We start from the raw sequence: 17,937 nt of genomic DNA, 5'->3' as shown, positions 1-17,937 counted from the left end.
AACAACACAGCAATATGCAAGCCACCACACTACAAAAAACAGACAGACGAGGGGTGGGAGTTAAAAATTAGAAGAACCCAAAAGATAGTGTTACTGCCATGTCTACTGACTTAGAGGAACCATGAGAAATTATCAAGTTAAGAATGATTCAGAGAAAGATGTGGGTAGAGTGTGACCTAATTTCTATAAAAGCAAACAAACCAACACATCTACTTGTGTACCCATGACGACACATTTCCCAGCAAGAAGAAATGTATGAAAGGGTACACATGTGTCTCTGAACATTGGACACCTTGAGGGAGCAGTTGAAATTTACATATGTGAGGATGGCTCTTATTATTACTTCTGTGCACAAATTTCTATTGGTAAATGTGTTAGAAGAATGTAAGACCTTTTAACGTTGAAAAACATACACATGTATATATTTAAGACATTTTTGTTGACTATTTTTTATTTGTGTCTTAGTTATCTAGTGCTATCATAACAGAAATACCGCTAGTCAATGGCTTTAATGAAGATAAGTTTATTCTGTCACAGTTTAAGAATCTAGAAGTCCAAATTCAGGGCACTAGCTCTAGGAGAAGGCTGTTTCTCTTTGTCGGCTGTACAGGAGGGTCCTTGTCCTCAGTTTTCCCCTGGTGTAGGAGCTTCTCAGCACAGGGATCCCTGGTCCAAAGGATGTGCTCCATGCCCAGCACTTCTTCTTGGTGGTATGAGGTCCCTCTCTTTTCTGCTCAGTTATCTCTTTTATATCTCAAAAGAGATTGACTCAAGATACAACCTAATCCTGTAGGTTGTGTCCTGCTTCATTAACAGAACTGCCGCTTATCCTGCCTTATTGACATCATAGAGGTAGGATTTACAACCCATAGGTAATTACATCAGATCACAAATTGGAGGACAACAACACAATACTGGGAATCATGGCCTAGCCAAGTTGGCACACATTTTGGGGAGACACAATTCAATCCATAACAATAGGGAAAATACTATCTTCAATGCCAGATTCAGAGAATTTCATCACTGGATGAAGAGCAAACCATGAGATTGAACAAGGGTCAGACCCAGCGAAGTTCTTGCTTGTTCTTGGAACTAATGACCTCTTCTCATCTCTATACTTGGAAATGGCCAAAATGAATTCTGTGAGGATTCATTCAGTCATTGCTCAAATATCTACTGCCTATACATGTCTACAGGTAAGGAAGAATGCTGGACACCACGTGCCAACTCATTAAGTAATACGTAGACCATTAGACTACTGTTCTCTTTCTCTGATATGCCACTACCACCTTCCTCCCCTTGTTGATCTACTGGAAACCCATGCTTGTGTATTGTAGGTCTTTTTTTCAGGATTGAATTTGCAGGAAGTTAACAGGGAAGATGTATGTTTTAAAGATAAAAAGATTTTGGCCGCAGGGTCTTAGGACTGTTGGACCTCCCAGCCAGCCTCTGTGCAGGGTGGGAATTCACAATCCCTTCCACTCAGTACCTCTAAGCATCATGGGTTTTCAGTTTCATTTTCAGGAGACTGCAGAATTCACCCCTCTTCAGAACACTTGCTTTCCTCTGCTTCTATCTGTCACTCGCCAAGACACATTCACGATCACTCTGAGAAATACAGATGGGAGCCTGTGGATGGAGGTGCATGTCCTGAAGGCTCTGCCCTCCCTTCCTTGCCCCAGAGGGCTTCCCTGTGCCACTTGGGTTCTCTTCTCCCAAGGTAGACATACCTCTGGCATCTCCAGGGCTTCCCAGGCCCTGGGAATTGATATTGTGGATGGGACTTGGTCTTTTCCGCGCATTATGGAGTCTGGACCTCAATCTGCCCCCTTCTTATCCTCACCTTTGCTTATCTGTGTTCTGGCTGTCTTCCCCAGGTTTAGGAGGCCTTGCCCTCTTTTTTGCTCCTTTCGTCTCAGACAGGCTTTTCTACTCCAGTTCTCTGATCTCAGGACAGATCAGTTTAGACCACAGAAAAGAGTGAGACCAAGCAAATGGCAGTGATATGTGTGGAGGCTGCTGGGAAGGGCACTGACTCTCATTGGTTTAGGGTTTCATGCTCACTGCTCACCTTCAGGAAGGTTTCCCCCATAGCCTGGCATCTCTCTGGTTCCTTCTACTGCAGCGAACTCAGTGACACCTCCCTTAGAGCTATCTTTGCAGAGGCCCTTTCTCAGACTTACATGTCCCACTGAAATCCCATTTCTCTTTCCCTACTTACATTGTGCTCACCCTCAGTGTCCTTAGACCTCATCTCCAGATGAAACCTGCCCTCTTCTCTCCTGGATCCCGGGAGCTTCTGAGCGGAACTGGTGTCTTAGTTCAGCTATCCTGAAGCTTCTTCCATCCTGGTGCCCATGGGGCTGGATCTCTCCATGCAGTAGAGGGGGTCCTGGTAGGGGGAACAGGACTGAAAGGATGGATCTTCCAGGCGAGTTAGATTCAAGAAACCTAAATGGAGTTCTTTCCTGAAGGGCCCGTATTTCAAGCCCAAACACTCTACTCATCCCAGTCTGAGAGCCCTAGAGGGTTTCAGGTGCTTCCTCCTTTGCAGCCAGGTCTCCCACATCTGCAACAACACCAGTAGGAGCTGTAGCCTCCAGACCCTGTCTCTGCTCCTCCAGATGCTCCTGGAGGTGACCAACTCATCTTGCCAGGACTCCAGAAGGCTGATCAGGGACTTGGTGTGGGCTAGACTGGGGGCAGAGCTAATGGTGCTCACTTTCTTTGAGAACTCGGCCTCAAGACAGAAGGTCTCTTGCCCACAGGGGCATGAGATGTTTTGGTCTGCCAGACCACGGCCACCCCTTTGACTTTACATACTTTAGTTAAATACACACATGTGTCCCATTGCTTCTTTGAAATTGCTTGAGGAGTGAGAAACTCTGCTCAGTGGAAATTGAGGAAAAAGACCCCTTTGATTCTTAACAAGTCTTCCTGGGCCGGCAGCTTGGGCTTTTTGCTTCTGATATTCTAGCCTGAGTAGCATTTTCCTCTTGGATTGAGACGTATGATAAAAAAAAAAAACTAACGAACAAACTCGTTGCCATGGAGTCAATTCAGACTTATAGTGACCCTATAGATAATAGAAAGTTAATTTATATGAGCCCTCTGGGCACTGGGTCTTCAACTATGACCTAAGGCTCTGGTCTCAGGGATCCCTGGAGGCCTCTCCATCACCACCATCCTCCACCTCTGCAGACCCTATGGTTTCTTTCTTTTTCCAGTGACCCACCATCTTTGGGGACTTTGGGTAATACGGTCTCCTTTGGAAAATTTCAGTGATAGTACTACCTTATAGCAAAAGTCTATAGTTTTTCAAAGAACGATAATACATTGATAGCTTATATTATAAACAGAGGCTCTCCACATTATTTATTTATTTATTTGGCATTTGTTGAATGTCAAATGAATTTGCTCCTTTGGAACATGGAAATTACCTCATTTCTCTGAACCTTCATAATAATACATGACTTTTCTTGAAGATGTTTTCTATGAAAGTGATTTTCTTAGTAAATTTAGAATGTAAACAGTGAAACAGGAGAAATGGTCATCTCTCTTTTAACCTCCTTTTAAGGGAAGGCTTTTTATAGAAGGAATTATAGTTAAACAGAAAATAATTTGTATATTTACATATATTTAAAGCTTCTCCTATATCCTTAACCAATCCACAGCAGGAAATTAAAATTGCCTTTCTCTGAACAGAAGGCCCTTAAAAAATCCAAAACTAAACCTATGGCTGTCAAGTCAATTCTGACTCACAGTGACCCTATAGGACAGAGTAGAACTGCCCCATAGACTTTCCAAGGAGCAGCTGGTGGATATGAACTGCCAACCATTTGGTTAGCAGCCATAGCTCTTAACTGTTGCATCACTAGGCCTCCTTAACGTGTCATGATTAGAAGGACTCCTTCAGGACGAGGCAGAAACAGATGTCCGTATCTGAGAGCCTTGATGGCACAAACCTCAGTGGCCAGGACACAACCACCTCACCTGAGTGTGTCTGGGTGGGTTGTATATGTCAACATGAGGATGTGTATTTTTCTGAATATGAGGGAAGGATTGTCGAGTTAAGGAAGAAAGAGATGGAAGCAGTTTGGGAGGGGAGCGAAAGCTCCAGTGACAGATGGAGGATGGGATGGGGGACCTCTCAAAAGAGTGTTAGAGGCCAATCAGAAAAGCAGGAAGGAACAGGAAGCAGGGCTGGGCCAGTGGAGGGCAGCACAGGGTGGGATGGGGGACGTGGGGCAGCATAGATAATGGTAGTGAGGATGACAACAAAACCGGCTTGGGATACAGTGGGAAATTAGTAATCCTAGACGAAGCTCAGGTTAAGTAAAGTATGAATGCAAAAAATTCTATCCTAAAGCTATCTTTGCTGTGAGGGGTTGTTAGGCCCTTGGGGAGAGGTGAGGAGGAGACACGGCAAGAGAAGGGGAGTTCCTGGATCTAGAGGAAGAGTCTGCAAGACCTTCTTCTGACCTCAGTGATGTGGGCTCTGGGCTCCTTCAACCATCTACTCCCAGAACTTCCTGAGAAATTCTCTTAATTCTTCAGATGACATATTAATTCCTTCTCATTAGAAATACAATAATTAAGTACGCTTCTCCCTAACTACTCTTTCCCCAGTCTCACACTCTCTGCCCCAATTGTCCACTGGTTTCCTTCCTTTCCATCAGGTTCAGATCCTGAACAATAGAGCACCTGTCTGCACCTATTCTGGAAAGCTGTCATACTCACAACGGAATGTTTTAGTTTGATCCCACATTTATTCCTACATTTCTTATTAACACTACAGACTTTGTTTAATTTTCTGCTACATGACAGGAAGTGCTTTCTCAGAATAAGCCCCCTTATGACCTCATCCATTCACCCCAAATCCTTCATCTTGTCCTATCATGGCTCTCTTTTTTGGTGGAAATCAGACCCTCTGTTCCCTAGCACACATCAGTCTGGGAAAATTCTCCTCCCACACTTACCTAGCATCTTAGAAAAAGGCCCCTTCCGCATGCATGTGTGTTTCATCCAATCTGGGTGAAGAAGTCCAAAAACAATGTCTTCTGAAGGATATTTATCCCTTCTCCCAGTTATTAATGATGCATGAACCTTTGATGACTTGGGAATTCTGATTTAATCCTGAATTTCCATGTTTCAGTAGCTAAAGGCACTCTCCCACAGGACCTCAGATCGACATCCTCTCCAAAGAGCAGTTGGGATCTGAGTGAGCACCAAGGCTTCCATAACCCTGTGTGACATCATTGCTGACATGGCTCAGTTCCATGGGTCCAGTTAGAAGTGAAAGAGGGCAACAAGAAAAACATGATGTGCTGAAGAAGCAGCTGGGGGATTGCCACTCCCGAACTGGAAAGAGGGATATTAGATATTAAAAATAAGCTGTTACTTTTCCTGCCCTCAGAGGGGTTACTATACCTTGATGGGGAGAGGAGAGTACAGGGAATGATAACAGTGTGATGGGCAGTTGCTTTCTCCCAAACTTCTCATTTTACTCTGTTTGAATGAAGTCTCTCCAACCCTGGTCATACGATGTCCACTCTGAGACCCTCTCAGGTCTCCTTAACGTCTGAGGCTTCACACAGGCTCTTCCCTCTGACTACAGGATGTTCTCTCCTCTCCCATCTGATGGCCTACTCTCTGCTGAAGCATGGTGGTGAAGAGAACTGACCCCATTGGAACAGGTTAGGCTTATGACCTCACCAAAAAGCAGTAAGACTGAAGACTTTTGTGGTTAGCCAGAATGGGAGGTTTAGCAGTTGACTTTGGGAAAGCCCATTACCTCAGCTTCCTCTGACTGTGCTTTTGTTCTGGAGGCCATTTAGAAAAGGATCTAGCAAATGGGGAGACCACATGAGGAAGAAATTAAGAAAGTTGGGGTGGTGATGAGGAAGGAGCTGACTTCTCAGAGGAAAACAAAAGTTTCAACACAGGGATGCTAGGGGCTCGTTTTGTGTGACTCCAAAGGGTACAACAGGGAGGAGTGGTTGGAAGAAAATAGAAGAAAAGATAATCTGTGCCTGTTCACAAATACAGCAAGTGCCCCAGTGGCTTCACCCTGTCTCCTCATTTTTCTCATGAAGCCATCTGTCACCTTGTACTGAAGCCTGTGGAGAATAGGTGGGGTTTCCTGGACCCTGGGCCTTTAGTCACCCATTAGCTATCCAATCATATTCCCACCTTGGTCCAGGCATCACTTCCTGGTTATAATCTTCCCTGACTCTTCTCCTGGTAGATTTGTCTACTTCTTGGCTCTGTACTTCATTTAACTCAAGAACTCCTGTACCACAACATAAGACACAATTACATTTACCTGTTGTGGTCGATTTAAGAAATGTCTATGCATCCTTCCTCTCTCTGTACTCATGCCTTCTGTCAGACTCCAGAGCTCCTTTCGTTATCAGTAGGAGTCTTTCTCCACACCTTAGTTGGGTCTGACCTTATAGTGGTTTTAGCCAGTGGGATAGTAGCAAACCTGATACAAGGAGAGAACTGAAAGGACTTTACATTAAGACTTGCCCTTTTGTTGCTCCTAAACCCTGAGAACCTGTGGGAAAAAACCCAGGCCAGCCTGCTGGATGATGAGAGACCACTGCAGAGAGGACCCAGTGGTTTCACTGAGTTGATTTGAGATTAACTGGCTCCAAGCTGACCTGGAAGCAAATTGTAGACACACGAGTAAGCTCTGCGGTGATCTGCTGTGCCTGTCCCAGATCAGAAGAACCCCAAAATGACAACCTAAAAAGTTCTGAGTTTAGTAAATGATTGTTCTTTTCAGACTCTCCATTTTGGGGTCATTTGTTACATAGCAATACATAACTTATACACCTGTTAACTTGGCTTGTTCTCTCTCCAGGCAGTGAAGAACATTCTCTGAGTCATTTCATCCTCAAGAGCATCTGGCATAGGGTCTGACATGTAGCTATTATACAGTAAATCTTTGTTGACTTAATGAATGAATAATATGAACTGTAAGTGTGAATCTGCACAAAATCATGTGTGCAAAAAAGCATGAAATTTCTTTCTAACTAAACTGAATTCCAGCTCAGAGGTCTCTTCTTACAAATTTGGGGGAAATTTTAACCTTACTTATTTTTAGGGTGTCGCATCACCCAGATATGCAGTAATTCCCAGGGTCTAATAAAGGACCAAGACTTGGAGAAGAGCCTCAACACACCCATTGCCCCAGCCTATGTGGGTGATCTCTCTGGAAGCATTTGCTCTGCTGCTTCCATTCTCAGCTGGAGTGGGAGAACGTTGGCAGGGCTTCGAACACCATGATGAGGTTTGTCTACCTATGTGCCTGCATTACCCTTTGAGGTGCTGCCACCCACCCCCGGGCACTATCAGGAAGCAGGGCCCACCCCTTCCCAATGTCTAGGACTCTACTATCCGACCCTCACTCTTCCCCTGAGCTCCAGTTCACACAGTGTGATTACTCTAGTGAGCTGGGGCTTTTACAACAGACTCTTCAGAGACTCAGAGTTTCAGGGCTTCAAAGCTGTGAGTCCAACCACCTCCTTGAAATGAGGGAGGGAAGGAAGAAAAATATAGGAAGATATTAGTATGAATTTAATGTTCCAATAAATTGTCTTGCCGTGCATTTTCAAAGGATCTTGCCTAAGAATTTCCTCTGTTCTCTTACAAATTGCAAGACAACTGAAAGGGAATATTTGTGTCATAATCTTCAGGAAGGATGCAAAGTACACATGGTGTCCATTCCTCCTAATGCTCACACTAGAGACCCCACCCACATGGAAATCTGCAGTATTACTGTATCTCTCACACGCCCACAATGAACAGCTTTCAGATTCTTGTATGCAGTAATTATTTGTGCCCTAACACCGGCCGCTCCTTGGAAACCCTATGGAGCAGTCAGAATTGCCTTGATAGCAGTGAGTTTGAATTTTTTGGCTTTAATGTCAGCTGCATAATCATGCTTAAAAAAATGTTAACAGGGTAGCAGATAAAACCAACAAAATGAGACTGAAATGAAATCTCTTTCACATTTGTGGACCTCACAGAATTCCTTCCAAGTGTTTACTTTTCACTGGGTTCAGAGCAAAGAGACAGCTTGGGACACCTCCAAAATTACTCATCTCCCTCCGTGATGTTAGGGTACATTATGTGCTGTTTGGCTGCTTTATCATTTGCCAGCTCCACAAAAATAGAAGGTCCATGCAGGCAGAGTATCCTGGTGCCTGGCACCTAGGAAGTGCTCAAAAATGATTTGAATGAATGAATGAGTGTGGACGGATTTTTATAAAAAACACTGTGTTGCTCTCGTTATTTAGTTACACTAGTGAAAAAACAGGTTAAGGAAATGGAGACTATTATTCGTATAATTTAGTTATATAAAATGAGAATAGAAATTGTACAATGAAGACAGAAAAAATAAGGTGTACTAATCGAATGTGTTAAGCTATGAGAAAAAGGATGAAAATATTTTTACAAGTGTTGTAAGTGATTGCTGAATTGCTGCAAACACTCCTTTTTGGCTTTTTGCATAACCCATTATCTTCACTGCATTTTCCCATATTTCATATAGAAAAGCATTTTTACAAAGCGAGGCCTATCATTCCAGCCATTTCATTTAAAGCTTTTGCTTTGCTGCAGTATAAATCCTTTCTCTATCTTATCTACACACCTCTTCTTATAAGCTAATAAAAATTTTGTGTAAGTAGAACTTTTGTGAATTTATAAATGGGGTTGAATTTTTATAACTGGTTCCATATGGTACAGCCCAGCAGGAGAGATAGAAGCTGTAGCTCCAGAGGCAACAGAAGCTATAAGAATATGAGCGTATAGAGATTTGCTGCTGAATTTCGCAGAAAGCTCTAGACTTTCTATACAAACATATCATTATATATAGACATCACCATACAAGAGACAGAGAATAATGCTTTAAAAGTTAGACATTCATAAGGAGAGTATTCATTCCTTAGCGGATGCTTAGAAGTATATGTGTTTTGGTGAACATATATACCCATTCTATTGGGTATATATCTAGAAGTAGAATTGCTGGGTCGTAGGATATATGTATGTTCACAGCTTTAGTAGATAGGGTCAAAACATTTTTAAAGTGGCTGTACCAATTTACATTTCCACTAGCAGTAGATTAGAGTTCCAGGTGCTCCATGTTGTACCCAACAGTTGGTGTTTTCCGTCTTTTTCATTTTAGCCGTTCTGGTGTGTGGGGGATAGTATCACATTGTGACTTTTTTTAGAGTTTGTCTGATAACTAATGAAATTTAGTCCCTTTTCATATGCTTGTTGGCCATATAGAAATCTTCTTTTATAGACATTCAAGTATTCATCTTTTTTTAATTGAACTGCCTCCTTTTTTTTTTTTTCTTTTTGGATCGTTCTTTATATGTTCTAGAACCAAGTCTGTAGTAGATATACATACTGCGAATAACTTCTACTATCATGTGAATTCACCCTTGTGGCTTGTCATGAACTTTCAGATTCAAAAACCTGTTTTTTACCAGAACAGGTGAATGTCTACAGATGAAAGTTTGTTAGGGGTTACCAGGGGCAGGAGGGAGGGAATAAAGGGTTGTTATTGCACATGGAGTACTGAATTTTGGTTTAGGGTAATGGAAAAAATCACATTGATTAAGGGTAGAAATGCACAGCCTGCTAATGTAATTGCTGTCCATAAGGCGTACACCTGTACAGCTTGTTCAATTGGCAAAAGTTGTGTGGTATATTTACAATAACAAAAATGAGCAGCTGCTGAGGCAAGATAATATTACTTCACTTATGAGATTTATTCTTATACTTTTCTCTATTTTCTCAATTGTTTTTATAACTTATGTTACTGTTAAAATCAAAGATAATAAAATGTTTGTATGATGAATGTGGATAATAATGTCTATCCCACCTACTGTGTCCTTCTAGAGTTTGAATGAGGAACTACATGCCAACAGCAGACGCCCAGCCTTTCTCAGCACTTGGGAAATATTTCATTTCTCCCACTGCTCTGGCTCACGGTCTTCTCCCCTTGTTTATTTGCTCTTTTCTCTTTCCAGCTGGCTGCATGGACCACTGGACTTCTGGACTCCATAATTCTGCTTTCCATAGCAATGTTATTGTAATCCTGGGTTCCTGGGCACCCTCTCACAGTTTTAATCCTTTCATTTCTATTAATTATTACTTAAATATATTCTTTTAATTTTTCCTACTTATAGAAGAAGTAGAAACCCTGGTGGCATAGTGGTTAAGAGCTACAGCTGCTAACCAAAAGGTCAGGACTTTGAATCCACCAGGCACTCCTTGGAAATTCTATGCAGCAGTTCTACTCTGTCCTGTAGGGTTGCTGTGAGTTGGAATCGACTCAAAGGCAATGGTTTTTTGTTTTTATTTTATTTTTAATAGAAGAAATACATTCTAGTCACAGAAAACTTGGAAAGTACTCTGACACACATGGGAACGCCATAAGTCAGAATTGACTCCATGGCTACTTGTTTTATATGTGTATTATCACACACATTTATGTATATTCGCACAAATATTATATCCTGCTCTTTTCACTCAATATTAGCCTTTTCCATGATAATGGTTTGTTTTTTTTAAAGAGGGCATTGAATTGCTTTATAATATTCTGCTATGTGCATGTACTATATATTTTTAGCAATTTGACTATAGTCGAAATATTAAATGTGCATGTTTCTAATAATCTTCAACCTATCCTTAGATCTTTTAACATGTATCTCTGCCATTAAACCTTTTTATTTAATCGTTGTTCAGCACCCTTTAACCCTAAGAGATAGTCTCAAATTCACCTTAGATCAAGTTTTCTCCCTCTTATACCTGAAGCCCATTAAAGTATTCAAAAGTAACAGCTATGATTTCATTCACTAATTTCATTCATTATTTTCTTTTTCACTTGATCAGTATTTATAGAGCTTCCACATGCCAGGAATAGTCTACGTTATTCAGATACAGTGGTGAATGGTACACACTGTCCCTGCCATCGTGAAGGGGACAACCCAGTGTGGGTGGGAGGGCCACTGATGAAATGCAGCCCAGAGAAAGGACACACCACCTTCCAGGAACCACACTGGACTTCACAGAGCTTTGTTGGCAGCTGTTCATTGGGCAGGCTTCTAGATATCAGAGTGCCCTCGGGCTTGATTCTTAGACCTCGCTCTCTATTGACACCCTCTCTCTAGGATGCCTCAGGGAGCCCAAGCCTGTCTGTCTGTAGGTAAGGATGTTGAAGTTTACAGCTCCAGCCATTTCAACTCTCCTGGGTGCAGACTCATATATTCAAATGTTGGCCTAACTCTGTATTGACCTCTTCATCTGTTAAGTGTGCATTATAATGATACATTCCTCATATAGCTATCATGCAGAGGAAATATCTTAAGAAAGGAGAAGCACTTACGAGAGTGCCTGGCACCAGTGCAGGTACTAACTGTTAGCTGTTAGTATTATTACCTGACATCTCCATGTTGATGTCTAACAGCTATGCCATGTTATCAAGACCTTGAAACAATTCTTAGTTCCAACCCCTATTCCACTCTTATTAAAGAGTTTCTCAAGACCTCACTGATGGCAGTGTGTGTGTTTTTCCACACAATAGACATGGTTAGAAAAGGTTGGCCAGGTCCTTCATAGTAAGTTGCTCCAGCGTTCATACGGGTGACCACTGAGACAAGTTCCAGCCAACAAATGTAGAAAAAAAATTAGAACCACTCTCAGGTGCTCATGCTAGTACTCTCAATCCTGAATATCTGGTGAGGGTACTATTATGGACTGAATTGTGTAATCCCAAAAAGTATGTTGAAGTCCTAACCCCTGCACCTATAAATCTGACCTGACTTGGAAATAGGGGATTATTAAAATTATGTTAATGAGGCCATACCAGTGTAGGGTGGGTCCTAAACCTGGTCTCTTATAAAAAGAGCAGAATAGACATAGACATAAACAGGGGGAGAGGAAGACAGGCAAAGGAGACAGATGTATCTACAAGGCCAGGAACACAAAGGATTGCTGGAAGCTACTAGAAGCTGAAGTAGACATGAGCCATGCCCTGAATTCACACTTCTAGCCTCTGAACTGTGAGAAAATACATTTCTGTTCTTTAAAGCCACCCAACTGTGTTCTTTTTTTCCTATGGCAGCCCTAGGTGACTAACACACATACCTGGGCTTATAAATTCAGCCCAGTGCAAAATAATGTTCTCCCCTCCTTGGTCTAGCCCACCTGAATCCTGCTATTTCCCTGTCAGTGTCCCCGCTTTCACTAAGACCTACGACCGAGTTGGCCTGATGCTGATGCATAGAAATTTAATTTATTTTTTACTTTACGATGAAGTACTCTTCAAATATCGTCTATGATTTTTGAATTTTTCTGTGGAGACATTCCTATAATCTATTAATAATAACAGTTATACTTTTTCTTTCTTTTTCTTGACTTTTTGTACTAGCTTGGATCTCCAGTGTTAAATATTTAATAGAAATCAGATAGAAAACATCCTCATTTTATTGCTAATTAATTTTAAAGAGACCGTCCCACATTTCACCAGGAACTATCATGCTAGTTGTAGTTTTCCAGGTCAGGGAACTCCTTGTCTGTTCCTAGTTTGCTCAGAGTTCTTATCTCTCAGTGTGATTGGATATTATCAACTGCTTTGTCCCCATCTTTTGAGGTGAGCATGTCTTTTCTTCCTTAACCTATCCAAGTGGTGAGTTAAATTATTAAATTTTTAATGCTCACTGAAACTTGCATGCCTACAATAAACCACCTTGATCATGACATAGTACATGGTTTATACTTTGCTGGATTTCCTTTGTCAGCATTTTATGTAGGTTTTTGCATCTCAATTACTTAGTGTGCTTGTCCCGTAACTCTTCTTCTACCATCCTTCTCTAATTCGTATCAATATTAAACTAGCCTTAAGGATCAAGTTGGGGAGCATCTCATATTTTTCTCTTCTTTGTTGACTGTGTACAAGATGAAAATGATCTGTTTCTTGGATGTTTGCTGGAATCTGACTGAGGATGATCTACCAAACCCAAAACCCACTGCCATCTAGTAGATTCTGTCTTTGTAGGGAGATCTTGAACTACTGACCCATTTTGTGTAGTGATTAAAGGCCTCTTCTGGTGCTAATTTACTTAGGAAAATTTCCACTGCATGTTCTAGGCTGCTAGGATTTCATCTTTAAATATTTTGTTGGTTATCACTGTTTTCAGCCTCATCCAGGCCAATTAATCAATTCCAGATTTCCCCACCCCAAATCCCTATGCCCACATTTTCCCAAATTCAGAGTCTACATCTACTCCAGGTACCAATTCCCTTATCTAAGATTTATTTGCAGAGAATGATACAACCCAGCTTCCTGGAGTCCATAATGTGAGGATACGGTCTCACATTATGTAAATTTTTTTGTAATTGTTCTTCCTGTTAAAGTTTTTTCAGTTAATTTTTCTGAAATTGTTGTTTCTGTTAATTTTTTTTCATTTCCTTTTTTTTTTATTTCCCACCTATCTAGCAGTTTTCAAGTTGTGCACTTCAGGATCAGGTCTTTAGTCTAGCTGGGACTGACTCTCTGTGCCGTGCAGTGCCATAAGGTGCCCAGCTGCAACTGTGCATCAAGAGAACAGGCCTCGAGAAATGTCAGGCGGGAAGGTGGCAGTTGGGCAGTTGGAAGCAAGGGGGGTGGTGAAGATGCAGGCGGGGGGGAGGGGAAGGCTGCCTGGAGAGGGGCGTCCAAGGGAGGCATAAGATGTAGGCTGCAGGTACCCGGCTGCCCCACCGCAAGCTCGTGGGCAGCAGGACAGGGCTGGCTTCCTGAGCCTTTTGCAGCAGGCCCAGCCCACCCAGCCCCTCAGGGACCTCAGACACCCCAGGCTGGCAGATCCCAGCGGAACTAGGGGAAGCCTAAAGCCATAGAGGAGGAGGCCCAGCGTACATACCTGAGCCAGATCACAGCGCTTATGCCCTATAGGAGGGCAGAGGAGGCGTATGGGGACTTGGGTCCAGACGATAGCCCCGGAAGAGTGGGAGAGGTGTGGTCGCCCTCGGCCTCAGGGTCTGCACCTGGAGACCTTCGAGATGTACTTCCGGGAGTAGAAGGCAAAGCCACAGAGGCCACACTGCACGCCCCCCATCCTCCTCCCCTAGCCTGTGCTGCCCTCAGAAGGGCTTCCCTGTGGTATCACCCCTAGTTTGAGGAGCAGCAAAGCCTGCCCTGGTCTCAGCTAGGGACTTTGTTTCCTCCACTCTCATCACTGGCTGTGAGAGACTGTTGTCTCCGCAAACTAAAGAGAAATTATCAAAATGAGCTTGAGACTCCAGATTTGATTTAAATATCATACATTAACACAGAGAAATATGACTTTAGCAATAAGTGCCTGCTTGGAGCCCAAGTTGCATTAAAAAAAAAAACCTGAACAAGACCCCAGAGGGAGTGACAGGAGCCTCCTTCTTTTGCCACCCTCCCATTGGCCCAAGCTTTCTCATCTCCCACCTTTCAAGTCTGTATCAACTGCTTTGAGTGTTTTAGAATAAAGGTCCCCAGAAATATGACTACTCTCACACCATAAGGATTTCCCCAGGGCTGGGTTAGACTAAGGTCTGAGAGTCCTCCTGAGGCTTCCCAGGCCTGTATACTAGACACTCAACACCCCAAGGTTCAGAGCCACTGCATTTTTCCTGCAGTTGGGCATGACCCCAGGGACGTCATCCTGAGGGTGCTGACACTTCCTGAAGCCAATGACCCTCCCCTGGGTTTCTCTTTATCTGGGTCTCAGGATCAGTCAGGCCAACATGTTCCCTCAGGAGCATTTCTGTGGAAGGACACCTAAGTGGCAGTATGGGTTTGTGTCCTGCACCCTGCAAACCTGTCTCCTCTGAGTGGGGCGAGGAGCTACTGAAACACTGAAATCATTGAAACTAGCAGAAGCCACAACCCGTGGTGCTGGGGGAAAACTGGGAGGGAAGAGAGAGGTCTAGAGGCCATAAAGGCCCAGTTGTGAAGGCAACCAGGGGCCAGGATGTCCTGAAGCCACAAAGCTGACCAAAGCTGAAAGTCCTCTTACCTGCCGCTCCTGAGCCCATCTCTTCTTTCAGTGGAGAAGGCCTTTCCCTGCTCTGATGTGACTGGGCTGGAAGGGCCTTTGACTTATAATATGAACCAGCCTCCAGAGCCTCTTGGGGCAAATGATGGTCCAGGAGGCTCTGCCCAACCCCACCCCATACTTACCACTTGTCAGAGGACCTGGAATTTCAGTCTTCCAGCTCCTGGGCTCATCTAGTGACTTGTGACAGGATTTCACTGGAACTTGAAGGCGTCGAAGACAGGAAATACTCCTGGGTTCTCTTCACACAGCTGAATGCCTGGTTCCTGGTCTTATTACACAGCTTACATACCGGATAAGAGAGGAGTTTGGAGCTTGACAGCTGACATTTTAGCACCAGTTCCTGTTTGTTGTGGAGGGAAGAGGTAAAAAAAAGGCAGTGTCTCTTACGTCCTTTTCCGTGAATCTCAGGAAATCTTCACAAAGACCCTCTCAGGTAAGGACTGAGGGATTTTGTTTATGGAGCGCATAGAAAATATTGTCCATGCAAGGAAGCACTCTAATTCTTATCTAGACTTTATGCAGAATGACTATATATGAAAACTAAGCTGGGTACTTAAGCAAGTGGTTACCTCTCAGAGAAGGCCCATGGGAGGTTTATACCCCAATTCTGTGGTGCTGCTGTTACTCCAAACAGCCTGGTGGTGCAAAGTTGAAGTGTTTCGCTGCTAACTGGAAGGTTAATGGTTTGAACCCACCCAAAGGCTCTAAGGAGTAAAGATCTGGCGATCTGCTCCTGTTAAGATTACAAACCAGCAAACCCTATGGGGCAGTTCTGCTATCACACTGGGTTGCAGTGAGTCATAAATCCACTCGATGGCACCTAGCAAGAACAACAACAAGCCATTGCTTCCAATGTGCCTGAAATGCCTCTCTGGTGAAGGCCTTCAGAGCCCACTCATGGCCACGTGCGAATTAAGACTCATGTTTTTGTTTCCATACTTTATTTTGTGTCCAAAAATTTATTTTCCAGTTTATTCACCAGACTTGACTACAGATATCTCAGATATTTTCAAAATTAATTCCATTCTCTAATAATGATTTGCCACCGAGAGTGTATTCCCAAGCATTTCCAAGAGACTGAAAAATCTTTCCAAAGAGGCGTGTCCAGAGCCATGTTGTACAGTGTCTACGGTGTTGACATAGAGTATTTACCCACATAGCTACCACGTTTTCTGCTTTCTGTAAATACTACTGACATTCCAAGTCTACCACCTGAAGCACTTCCTGTAGTATTTGATTAAGGATAAGTCTGGTGGTGATGAATTTTCTTAGTTTTCCTTCACCTAAGAATTACATTATTTTTTCTTTACTACTGAAGGTAATAACTGGATATACAATTGTGGGTTAATGTTTCTGATCCTTTACTGTTTGAAACAATGTTGTTTCATAACCTTTTTAGCCTTTGTGTCTTCTGATAACGAATACAGTCATTCAGATTATTTTTCCCATGTGAAATGTGTTGTTATCTTTCTAGCTTCTTCCTGAGTATTTTCTTGATCTTTGTTTTTCTACAGGTGATTATGATGTACTGTATTTTTATGCAAATAACTCACATGTTTTATATATATACATATTATATATATATTTTTTTTGCCAACTGCACTTTCCCCCTTCCAGGTATTTTCATAAGCACCTGTCACGGATAGAGTTGTGTCCCCCAAAAATATGTGTATCAATTTGGTTGGGCCGTGATTCCCAGTATTGTCATCTGACATGATTTCCCTATGTGTAGTAAATTCTGCATCTATGATATCGATGAGATGGGATTAGCGGCAGTGACATAAACTCAATCTACAAGATTAATCTACAGTTTAAGCCAATTTCTTTTGAGATATAAAACAGAGAAGCGAGCAGAGAGACGGGGGCCTCATACCACCAAAAGAAGAGCAGGAGCGCGTGTTCTTTGGACCCAGGGTCTCTGCACTGAGAAGCTCCTAGTCTAGGGGAAGATTGATGGCAAGGACCTTCCTCCAGAGCCGACACAGACAGAAAGCCTTCCCCTGGAGCTAGCACCCTAAATTCGGACTCACATGCCCTCCTAGACTGTTAGAGAATAAACACTTTTTGTTAAAGCCATTCACTTGTGGTATTTCTGTTAGAGCAGCACTAGATAACTAAGACAGCACCCTACGCTAATTTTATTTACATTGCTGTAAAAAATTAGCATAGCATACTTACAAATATATCTGGGGGGAGGGCCTGGTTGGCAAAAAAAAGCATAAAATCTGCAATATTTTTGTAAAAATACGGTATTTAGGCATAGAATTCTTTAAATTTTACTTGTTAGGGTTTGCTGAGCTTCTTGAATCTGTAAGTTTATTTCTTTCATGAAATTTGTAAAGTGTTCAGCCAGTATTTCTTCAAAGACTTTTTTCTGTACCACACATTTTCTCCACTTCTTCTGGAGTTCTAATAAATAAATAGGCTTTTTGTCTAGTTCTTGAGACTCTGTTCCTTCTTTTTCCGTATTTTTTCTCACTGTTTCCAGAATGGATGTGTTCTATTGATCTGTTTTCAACTCATTTAGTTTTTTTCTCCGTCATCACCATCTGCTGTTGAGTCTATCAAACGAATTTTTGATTTCTACCATTGTATTTTTAACATGTAAAATTTCCATTTGCAAATAGCTTCTATTTATCTTTCCATTTATTTAAAAAGTGTTCCTGTTATTTCTTGGTGTATAATTGGAATAACATTTAAAAATTTGTGTCTTATGATTTTAAGACTATAGGTCTTGCTTACATTTTATGGAAAATGTTGGTGTTTTTTTGTTTTAGCATTCACTTGACCCAGTTACGTTCAGGCTGCAAGTTCTGTCCCATCTTCTGTA

General features: G+C 42.4%; 1 protein-coding gene across 1 annotated transcript in view; it reads right to left on the bottom strand.

The window, feature by feature from the left end:
* Window positions 1–14,135, bottom strand: part of LOC101343487 (NUT family member 2G-like) — a 141,860-nt gene extending 127,725 nt beyond the window's left edge. Inside the window, 2 exon segments of the mRNA XM_012559880.2 lie at window positions 13,781–13,905; window positions 14,073–14,135. Coding sequence (XP_012415334.2) covers window positions 13,781–13,905; window positions 14,073–14,135 — 188 coding nt within the window.
* Window positions 14,136–17,937: the final 3,802 nt, after the last annotated feature.

Source organism: Trichechus manatus, unplaced genomic scaffold (assembly GCF_000243295.1).
Source record: "Trichechus manatus latirostris isolate Lorelei unplaced genomic scaffold, TriManLat1.0 scaffold00359, whole genome shotgun sequence".
NCBI classification, from domain to species: domain Eukaryota; kingdom Metazoa; phylum Chordata; class Mammalia; order Sirenia; family Trichechidae; genus Trichechus; species Trichechus manatus.
Note: the sequence above shows the minus strand (reverse complement) of the source record. Positions and strands in the feature narration are given on the sequence as shown.